This window comes from Paramormyrops kingsleyae, chromosome 3 (genome assembly GCF_048594095.1).
Source record: "Paramormyrops kingsleyae isolate MSU_618 chromosome 3, PKINGS_0.4, whole genome shotgun sequence".
Classification (NCBI taxonomy): domain Eukaryota; kingdom Metazoa; phylum Chordata; class Actinopteri; order Osteoglossiformes; family Mormyridae; genus Paramormyrops; species Paramormyrops kingsleyae.
The window spans coordinates 37,657,477-37,668,801 of NC_132799.1; the positions used below are offsets into that span (position 1 = coordinate 37,657,477).

At 42.3% G+C, this 11,325-nt stretch overlaps 1 protein-coding gene across 2 annotated transcripts; it reads right to left on the reverse strand.

Moving 5' to 3' along the window:
- Positions 1-366: 366 nt before the first annotated feature.
- Positions 367-9,351, reverse strand: LOC111838707 (carbohydrate sulfotransferase 1). Of its 2 annotated transcripts, none has more exons than XM_023801944.2 (3): positions 9,234-9,351; positions 4,390-4,560; positions 367-1,669 (listed from the first exon to the last, which is right to left on the reverse strand). In XM_023801944.2, exons 2-3 carry the CDS (start codon positions 4,526-4,528, stop codon positions 534-536), a joined length of 1,275 nt encoding a protein of 424 aa, XP_023657712.1. In that variant the 5' UTR covers positions 4,529-4,560; positions 9,234-9,351; the 3' UTR covers positions 367-533. The 2 variants fall into 2 exon arrangements, with proteins under 2 accessions (XP_023657712.1, XP_023657711.1); XM_023801943.2 differs by lacking the exon at positions 9,234-9,351 and adding an exon at positions 8,050-8,399.
- Between the last annotated feature and the right edge of the window lie 1,974 nt (positions 9,352-11,325).

Genomic DNA, 11,325 nt, shown 5'->3' on the forward strand with positions numbered 1-11,325 from the left:
TTAGTTATGTGTTACTTTTTGGTGTTTATAATGAACTGCAGTACTTCTTGTCTTGTATTTATTTTTGTCACTATGGTCTCCCAAAAGCACTCAAGTAAGGATTTCATTGTACAGTACCATGTCATCACCATGTTAACAGCTTCTCCTATTCAGGGTCTCAGTGCGCCTGGATCCCTGGCAAAACAGGTCGCAAGGCTGGGGTACACCTTGGATGGGATGTCAGAGCTACAAATGACAAATCTTAAGATTGTAGTTAATTCAGAAAGAATGAATCAAATATCATAGCGAGGTAAACTGGTTGATGATTAGAAGGTTTTTAAAATTTTGAATAAATTAAGGTAAGTAAAATCAGAAAATATTTCAGTGTTGACTGATGAAATGAGGTATTTTATTAAAATCGTGGTACAATTTATATATAAATACAAGTTACAAAAAGTAAAACAAAATTAATTTGAGGCTACCTTGCTGAATGAAACACAGCCGTGCCAAAGTCCCCTGTCATCCTCTGTAATGCTGCGTTCCCCTCCCAACTGTCATAATAGTGGCAGGAAGCTTCTCGGCTCGACCAGACTGTAGGACAGGTTCCGCAGGTCCGCTAGGGAGTGAACTGGCTTATAGCCCAGTAAAGACAGAGTGCGATTGCAAAGAGTCTGCACCACACCCACGATGTCATAGGCGAGTCGCAGTCTCCAGCTCTCCGCAGTGGCTCTGGAGTCCCTAGTGGTGGAGTACTTATAGTTTCCCTCTGTGGGCGAGGCGCTACGCTTGGTGTTCTGTAAAATCCAGGCTCGCACCTTCTCGTCCATCTCCAAGCCGACGAATCGGTAGATCTCCTCCGCCTTCTCCTCAGGGTGAAGGGCCAAGTCCTCGTATCGCACCAGTAGGTACTTCCCCCTAAGCCAGGGTGGCTGCCTGAGGCCCGTCTGGGCGGAGTCTGCCAGATCCTGGCAGGTACGCGTGATCTGCGCTAGGTCCACGTAGCGCGGCTGCCTCCCAGTGGCGTTCCAGATTTTCCAGGCCCGGAACTGGTCGGCGAAGGCACCCATGCGGGAGGCCAGGATGCCCCGGGGGTCACGCACGAGGTGCACGATCCTCAGGTGCAGGCGGGGGTCCTCAGACAGCGTGCGCAAGTCCTGCACCTCGGGGATGCGTACCGTCTTGATAGCCACGTGACCCCGAGCCAGGCAGGCCTGGGAGGCCAGCGTGAGGTTGAGTGTCCGGCATCGCCGGGGGCACCAGGCCTCGTCGGGCTCTCCTGGGGCCCCGCCGTTCTCGAGGCACACGGGGGGCGAGCACAGGGCACTGCTGGACGCCCGCCTGAAGAAGGAGCCCGTCAGGTGGTCCTGAGGTTCAGGTCGGATGTAGTTCTCAAGGAAGTGGAGGTCGCAGGTGTACATGTTGAGGAGCAGGTCGCGGTAGGCGCCCAGTAGGGCCCGAGGATCCAAGCCACGGCGCAGCCTGCTGCTGGAATTGGTGAAGACCTGCTGGACGTGGTAGAGGGGCTCGAACACGTAGAAGATACTCGGGTGCTGGTTGAATAGCTGTCCCGTGAAAGAGGACCCGCTACGGGTGGTGGCGAAGAGGAGGATATGCTTCCGGGAGGAGGAGAGAGAGGAGAAGCTGCCCTCAGACGGAGGCCTCCCATCACAAAGGGGCCTCCATCGGTACTCTGCAAGCAAAGGAGGTGGAAGACAGAGGTGAGGTGTCATGCCTGCTTCATCCTTGTGAAAAGAAAAAAAAAGTTTCTAATCAAAGATTGTCAATAAAGCCATAGTATATCAAAACCTTAATAAACACCAATAAATATGCACACTGCCAAAGGATATCATTTTTTAATTTCTTTTTAATTTTATTGGACGCACTACTTTTATAATCTCTGGCGTTCATTATGAGGTATGAATTCCGGGATATATGTGGAATTGCATTACAAGCCTTCTGGAAAATTATGAAAATTAAATGTACAAGAAATTAAATTCAGCAATTATGTTTGGTAGCTGAGAATTGCACCAGGGTTATATTAACACAGTCCCTGAACACAAGACTGCCTGCTCTATGCTTGAATAAATTTCAGCATCACAGCACATAATATAATGAGCTATTGTCAATGAAAATATAAAAATAAGTGATTCTTGTATTTATATTTTGTTTTCTATTTGTAATAAAGTATGTAAGTTATGTAAACTACAAACAAAACAAGCTTTGTTTTATGAACAAAATTTTGTAATTAAACAAGCATCAACAATAACTCGCACATCTACAACTACATGTTTTTCCACAACGATGTACCGTTTAAACGAATTTGTGACAAAAGAAAAGCTATTTTTTAATTTCAAACGAAATGGATTAATCATCCGATACAACTGCATAATTCCTTTAATAAGTAACTGTGAGGTGTTCTCTTGCTGTGCTTTAAATGGAAATCAATAGATTACATCAAGGGGCGGTAGCAGAAGAAGCTGTGTGCAGCTAGTCTATGGAAATGGACAAAGTGCTGATCTGTTATAAAATAAAAGTGTGATATTTCATCTCCTCCTACGAGTATAACTGTAAATTTCACACTCATGTTTACCACTTTGCCAGTCTTCCCTGATTAAACCTTAAAGAAGTTTAGTCGAACTGCACCAGATTCTTCTGTCAGTAAAAACATGCTACTAGATGACGAAGGCGGAAACATGAACAGCCCTCTAAAGTAACAAAGACAGCATGATGCTGCTTCTTAGGACACAGAAGGCTAAGTGTCATAGTCAGATTAATTAGAGGCCGGGGCTTTGTTATACATGATAAATGAAAAGGCTGGAGTCATCTTTAATAATCAAAAAGTGGCCGTGCCTGCAAAAGTACGGAGATGAAATATTACTATCGTAAATTATTATTGCTATTACAGGAGTTAAATTACATGATTAACGACAGCCACCATTTAAAAATCTTTTGCATTACTAATATATAAAATATAACACATTAAAATGGCCACCATATTATGTGCTTTTGTATTTTACAGCTAACAATTACTCATATAATGGAATTCAGGCCATTTATTGTGGAAAAACCATCTAATGCCAAAACTAATTTCCCTTGCCACCAAAGGAAGAAGGGCTGGCAGGTGTCTGCCCTCTACTGGTCATATTGAAAATATATTTCTCAATTAATAAAAAACGGGAAGACCTAATTAAACGAAAATGGTCCAGTGTGAAAACAAGCTGCTGTTTACAAGAACACAAACCTTCCTGGAATTTTACAAATTTACAGCATGATCACTCTGTATCTGTGTCTCCCCTCACCTGACCATCAATTGCCCCATTCACACTTCGGACAACATGTCTATTTCCAAAAACAGAGTCACTCTCTGTATCCATTGAAATAAATAGATAGATTTTTTTTTTGCTTTTGTGTGAACTCATTTTCAAAAGTGTTGTCGTCCAGTTTCTCTGTCTGATCATGTGGCTGTTTATTTAGTGAAATTAATACAAGTGGGTGTGGGATGCACGTGCACAACAATGCAGCAAACAATTATTTAGAATATTTGTAGTAATTCAGAGTAATATGGAGGCGGCCTTTTAATCTGAAGTTTTGGCAGCTTTCCCTTGAGCCTTCATGGTGTGATTGGCCTTACTCACACACACAGGCACACACATACGTATTAGATATCTATATCTTTGTAGGGATTCTCCATTTGTTTCTGACTATGATAACCTTAACCCCTATCCAGCCCTAACCAAACAAAATATGACATTATTTTTTTGCTTGCATTCACATATTATTATAAAATTAAGCTTATCCTTCTGGGGACTGAAAAAATGTCCCCACAAGGTCACAAAAACAGGTTTTTATCGCATTGTGGTGACATTTGGTCCCCACAATGTAATATGTACAACATCTCTCTCTCTCTCACAAACACACACACACACACACACACATTTATATTTATATCTTTGGAGACCGTCCATTACTTTTTATGGCCGTGATCCTAATCCCAACTACAACAACCTTAACCCCTACCCAGCCCTAACATTAACCATAATTAACCAATCTAAATACAAGACATTATATTTTTAGTTTTTCGGTTGCATTCACAGATTTTTATAGAATCAAAATAGCAGGTTGTTATCACGTTGTGAGGACACAATATAATATATAAATAACCCACACTCAGACACACACTCTCACACCCATACACCAAGTTGAGACATGCAGAGAGGCTTACTTATACACACACAATAACACAAAAAAATGAGACAGGTTCATTAGAAGCAGATGGGAGGGTCTGCATGTGTGAGCTTAAGATCAGGGTACGTGGGCGTGAGCTTGCAAAGTGCCCCTCCATGGAGTACATAGGGGCCAGCCGCCCTCCCACACACACACACACACACCCAGGGCAGGGCTGCGGCCTACCTTTGGGCCGGCGGAATTGGCAGCGGTCCGCCCCACCGCAGGGCTCGGCGATGGAGCCCCTCAGTGAGCGGATGGCCGTGTACTGCACCCCGAGTGATGCACACACCAGCAACAGCACTGTCTTCCAGGAGCACTCCATCCTGGCTACCTGCCGGCCCTACATCCTCAGCTCTGTGACCGAGGACCGAGAGAGAGAATGGCATCCAGTCACAGGGAAGTTCACCAGAGACACCAAACAGAGCATATAAAAATATAAAAAAAAACAGCACAACACAGCTTTAAATACAGATCTTGGCCACTGCAACTGACTGTATTGGCAACTGAAACCACACCCCACTTTTTAAATCCTTTTTTTTTCTTTTCATATCCTGGGTGATTTGATGATTAAAAACACGACTACAGTCGAAGGGCTTAGTTGTTTCACGTTGCGACTCCACTCCCCTTTCTGGGGCCCTGAACGCCTATAGTTAGAGTGCAGCTTATTTAGAAATGCCCCTACAATATCACTTATCAAGGCTATAGACGCCAGATTACGGATCAATTGTTATTCCCATTGTACGGCGATTTTTCTATTTTTGGAAGACGAGCGCATAGAGCTTGTCTAGGGGCCCTGTGAGGCTTAGGCGATCCGCGGCGGCCGGGATCGCTGGCGCTCCCATCACCACCCGCATTAACCGCAGTCCCTCCGCTTTCGGCTTTGCTTCGCGCTTTAAGCGAAGGGCGGTGATTGGCAGCAGTAAGCTTCGCAGCCCCGTATCTCCCATCAGTAGCCTGCTGTTTAAATCCGTCCAGAAACCACTTAATGCGTAAGAGCTAAAGCTAGCGCACACCTTTTTAAAAAGACAGTAGTTGCCATTTACAATTTAATAATCTGTTCCCCAAAACTCGTGCTTTTGAACTTCTCTTCATCCGTAAACATCCTTTAATAGCTATTTACAGGCCTCAATTAACACGCGAATGCGAAAAAAAAACAGGCATGTACCAAGAAAAAGACCCAGGATAAAAACGCGATGATAAGGAATAAGGCGAGCAGGTAGTGAAACAGAAGAACAGAATGGAGCTTTGGGAAATGGGTGATTTTTTTTCAGTGTTTCTTGAACATCTTGAGAGGTTGGACTAAGGCGTCGTACAGAACTTGTTGTGAAAGTATTTTTGCTTCAAAAAAAGGAATGAGTCGACGAGCAATTTAGTAATGCAGATGCATAACAAAGCTACTGCACGTTCCGTTGCTGGTGGCTGAATGAATTCACTGGTGGAAGCATTTTTTATTGCTGGTAGGCCTACTTATAATAATTTTAAGTACTTACAATCGCTTTTCATCCGAAAACTAGAGTTTGAGCTGAAAGTTATTCTAAAACATCCATATTTCTTGGTATATAATAGCCCGACAAAATCACAGTTAGTCTTAAATAAAATTTACCCTGCGAGATCGATAAGTTGAAGACAACCAGGCATCATTCAATCATTATGTCCCATCCAACTTATAATGCATTGCCGTTTGGTCCTTAGTTTTGTTCCCTCTAATATATAATAATGCTATATATTAATATAATAATGTCTATGCTTGCACGTAGGCCTATGCAGATATAGATCTAAGGTATCATCAATAGTTGTTTTAAACACAACGGAGGCTTAAATGTTGTATATCAGTATTTGGCGAATGTAACAAAATTCAAATCTTGTACAACTATCCAAATTAACACGTGGATGCGCATAAGTGAGGTAAGTGGAAAGTGCGCGGTTACGTGCGGGTTTGGTAACCCTACCCCCCCGCCCTGGGACACCGGGAGCTCGAGGTACGCTGGAACTGTCAGTCAGGCCCCGCCTATTAATATCGGACTAGCCGGATTCCACTTTATTCCCGTCTTATTTTGATTCACCATGAAAGTTGCACACAGAAGGATGCAATCATTGTCTGCATATGTTAATGAACTTAAAGTTAAAGATTTTTAGCTATATGTTTAAATATCAGTGCTCATAAATAGACAGCAATTAATTAGACACCACTTCAAAAGGCAACATTATGCGGGGGATCAGATACATTAACCAAGTAATTAAAACGCCCCTTAAGGCGGCTCTTCCGCACCTCAGCCCGCCCCTCGGTAACGGTGCATACTGTAACACCCTTAAAGGTTATAAAACGGAAAGTAATCGAAAGCGAGTATTCAGCTGCAGCAACCGGGATTGTTCTAGAACCAGTGCTTGAAATGGCTATATAAGATGTACCTCTGTGTTCTCTTCAAAGTACGGAACGGTGTTTTGTCGAGTTGAGCTACTTTGTCGAGTTAGGCTACCGTAGTGCTAATTGATAGCCCTAACCCTAACCACCAAAAAACCCCTAAAACCCTTATCTTAACCCTAACCCCTAAAACCTAACCCTAATTCCAAGACGGTGGAACTGCACGTGCGCTGAAAGGCTCGATAGCACGTTTCGATAGGTAGCTCAACTCGTCAGAACACCCGGCACTCTTATAATCTAAAGGTACTGAATGAGAAGGGGTTGGCACCTGTTTTTCCTACTTTAAGCACTGTCTAGAACACATGCATTGGTGCATGCAAGATGCTTGGGTCACGCCTAAAACACTGTTACTGAACTAGGTTTGCGAACAGCATATTCATTTAGTGTGTGCATAACATTTGCAAATTTTGGGGAAGTTCCCTGGGTGTGCGCGCAAGTTCGTTGTGGAAAGGAACGGCCACTGCGTGAATACACAGCCATTTATACTGAGACAGAATAAATGATCAGATTAGACCAAATGCCACACGCCTGTTTCGTGTGGTGTTGGAATTGGAGAAATAAAGAGGTCCTTGATTTGGGGCATTTTTCCACTATGACAATTTTACTGCGAACCTCACTGGTATACGGGTGCACATAAAAGCCAGTTGTGTGCTCAGGACAGCTGGCTTCAAAGTGCACTAGTTTGCAAGAAGATAAAGTACGATCTGATTGCTCATGCCGATATTTTCGGACAGAGACACGGACAATAAGTATTTCACTGTTTCTTGTTGTACAGTGTATTCGCTCGCTAACTTAACTTTCCATAGCTGTCACCCATGCATTATTCCGCCACACATTCATTATTTTATACGTCAATCCGCAGGACTAAAAACATCTACTAAGTTCATTTTGAAAAATAGAACAGATACATCTGAGTAGATGGGCAACATCTACATGTAGCACATTAAGTCTTTTGTATGCCTTAAAAAACATCGTCTATGAAAATCATACAAAATGTCTAAGCAAATGTGAACGTTAGAATAACTAGGTGCTCAGAAATTTCATAGCGCATCCTTTCATGAAAACCACATGGAGAACAAGCCACAAATGTACCTGGACGTAAGAATTCGCCTTAAATGCTCATAAAACCATGCACGACATAGGCTACTATATACAGGAAACAACTGCAAATAGTGAACTGATTTAAAAGGCAGGATACCGCTATTTTGGTAACTAGTCTATTTCTAATATGCATATGCCGTATATGGATTGACCGAACCAGACGACTGCTCACAAACTGGAGTGAGCACGGAGTTTGAAATAGACCAGACCCCAGGTTAAACCACCGCGATTGCATATAGAGTGAATTACATAGACTCTGTCCGTGGAGATAACAATAGCTTGCGAACCTCGTGGCAATAAGCATGCATTGGACATCTTACCATGTATATCTGTTCCCCGCAAGAAAGAAATTAATGATTAAATCAACAAACAGGTAAAACATGTCGGGCGAAGCAAATGCAAATCCGGATGCTGCTTCCTCGGCTGTCTAGTTTAAATAGTCCTCCGGGTAGCAGACGCCGAGTTGCGGCCAATAGCGGAGGGGGCTGAGTAACCCAATAAGGAAGAACAGAAGGCGCGGATTTGATGGACAGCGGAGGAAGAGACGAGCGCATCTGCCCGCGACTTACAGTACATACAGCCGGAGACTAACTGCGGTCACTCGCCGCAATAAAAGCGATTCAGGCGTCCGGCATTTTATTTGAGCTCTGATCGCTGGTGTAGGAAGCTCACAAAACAACAACAAAAAAATCTTGTCTGCATTTTCTCAATTGTAAATAGCTGAATATGTCAGAGTTATATTCTGCAACACAAGCACACACACACACTCACACACACACAGGTTTGTAAGTATATCTTTGTTGAGACCATTCATTTTTAACTCTAATCGCAAGATGACGACCTTAACCCCTACCCAGACCCTAACCTTAACCACAAGTAACCAAACAAAATACGAGACTTTTGACATTTTTACTTTTTTGATTGCATTCACAGATCATTGTGGGGACCTGAAAAACGGTCTCCACAACGTCAAAAACAGGTTTTATTGCATTGTGGGGAACAAAGTAATATAAACATGAAACATACTACACATAGCCTATAAACAATAATATAAACACATACAGAGAGAGAGAGAGAATTTAAGCCCCCTAATCTCCAGAAAATGTCACAACAATTGGAATGCCTTCCCTATTTTGAAGGAGTGTAAAACATCATTTATCAAATTATATTATTTCCATTGAGGTTACATTTATCCCTACCCGAGCCGAAAACGTAATGGCGTATTAAATTAAACTCTTACAGATTCTGGGTTCCTTTGGTTGCATGTGACCATAACAAACGCGAGAGATCGTGAAGTTACTGGAATGAAGTGACAAGACACATTATGTCAAAAGGGCATCGCAATTCCCTGCTCTGTTCAAGGTGGGAAGATTTTTTTTCCCCTAATATTAACAACAGGGTGTAGCGATCCCGATCCCTCAGGCAAGTTAAGGGCGAGCAACTGTAGTACGGTCCGCTCATCAGCACAAACAGCATCCCCGGGTAATACAGCGGGTCTACTAACCTCGAAATCTTAAGCCCCTTTCCTACTGCTGACTCCGCTGTTACGACGGAGGTTTTGGTGGAAAAAAAAATACTGGGCTTCGGCTGTATTTTAAACCAATGGCTCAGTCAAAACGTTCCCTCGCGAAACACTCAAAAACACGAGAGGGGCAGCCGGCAGGTTAGCTTTTTAAAGATTCCCAGCATGTACCGAAATAGTATTTTACCAAAATTATTTCTCAAAGCATCTAGCTGAAAAATACATTAAGTCTAATATTGAAAGGTGTCCTGGTATGCATGAATGTGCAAACCTGTTAAATGTATTAGAAAGCATTTTAATTCACGGGTTTGAGAATTAAACGGGTTTGTTTCTAATTTATGGGTTAGGCCACACTGATGAATTTTATTTCTTTACTTAAGATGCGGAATGAAAATCATAAAATGTCAAGATTTAACTATATACTCTTCATGAAGCATGTTGTTAAATTTGGCATGTTATTCTAACTTTATAAACCTTTTTATACATTCTGCAACATAGTTATTAATAATACAATTTGGTTTATTTACCTAATGCATTATAAATACTGTATATAAAATATTACCATTCAGTAAATTTGAACTTTGTTGTTCCTTCACCACCCTAGTCTTCTACATGACATCTTTCTATATTTATAAGGACCCAAGATAACAGATATGACTTTATGTTGGCTTGCAGATGCAAGGAATTTAATGTGGTGGATGCTCTCTTATATAGATTAAACAGGGTATGCCACTTGTTAAGACATATAAAAGGTAGATATACAAATAAAGAATTATTGACAGGAATTAACATTCACCGTGAGTATTTAAAACATACAATTGGATTTAAAGCAGTAACAAGTTTAAATACATAAGTTTGAAATGTAGCACAGCAGTATGTAGGATTATGTATGTAAACTCAGTGGCAGCTACATTATGTACTCTTAAGTAACTCCATGTAGGAACCTGTTAGTTTCCAAAACCACTTCAAAGCTTGACAACATCTCCTTTCTGCACATTATACTGTGCTGTTGCACTGGTGGCTTTAAGAAATCTAGCTATTCCCCTCTGACCTACCTAATTAACAATGTGTTTTCACCCTCACTAGACACTGTAGTATATAAGAATAACAGGATGGCTGTTTCTCAGATTCCGGAATCGCTACATGTGGCACCAACAATCACACCACTTTTAAAATCACTCAGATCACACATCTTAGCTGTTCTGATGCTTAGCCAAACAGCCACTGACCATGTCCATTTGCTTTATGTATTCAGTTGCAGCCACATGACTGGCTGTTTGGAGGAGCAGGTTGTCTGGATTTACACCTAATAAAGTGACCACTGAGTGTATGTACAGGTATATAGGTTTATGCATGTGGGTCTACGCATGTTTCGGTGTAGGACTATACATTTAGGGCTTTTAACATGTACTTTAGCATTTTCCGCTTAAAATGCTGATTTAATTAGTAGCCCAAGAAACAAATCTGCTAAACCTGTTGCCTTTGATCTGATTGTTGTTATTGTTGTTCAGCCAATAGAAATGTAGGAGCAAAAAAAAAACTGTTTGTCATAAAGGCAGGACTGGCCATACTTTTTCAGGGGCCCCAGGCAACACTTTCCTTGGAAGTCCCCCCCCCCCACCCACAAAGAAAATTGATGATCATTTCACTTCCTCTACAACACAGGTAATCTGAGGGCCTAAGGCAACTGTCTATTCCACCTATAGATGTTCCTACATAAAATGTCTATTCAGCTTCTGTCTTTCAGTTGCTTATCCAGGGCAGGGTAGTATGGGGTCTGGGTGCCCATCCCAGGCAGCATAGGGCACAGTGCAGGGGTACACCCTGGATGCTGTGCCAGTCTGTCATAGAGAAGAAAGACCCTGACACAGATAATTGAGCACTATGGGCTATTTAGAGCTACTGATTCACATGGAAGTTTTTTGACTGGGGGAGGAAATTGGAGTTCCAGGAGGAAATCCATGCAACATGGGGAGAACACACATGCAGGTGGGGGGGCATAAATCCTAACTCTGAAGGTGTGAGGTAGCAGTGCTTGGCTATTGGACATATATAACTGGAACTACCCCATTAC

Bases quoted from the DNA above. Each gene is read 5' to 3' on its own strand.
- LOC111838707 (XM_023801944.2), bottom strand. From the start codon at position 4,528: ATGGAGTGCTCCTGGAAGACAGTGCTGTTGCTGGTGTGTGCATCACTC. The intron at 1,670-4,389 runs GTAGGCCGCAGC...CTTTGCTTGCAG, and splicing joins CCAATTCCGCCGGCCCAAAG to AGTACCGATGGAGGCCCCTT.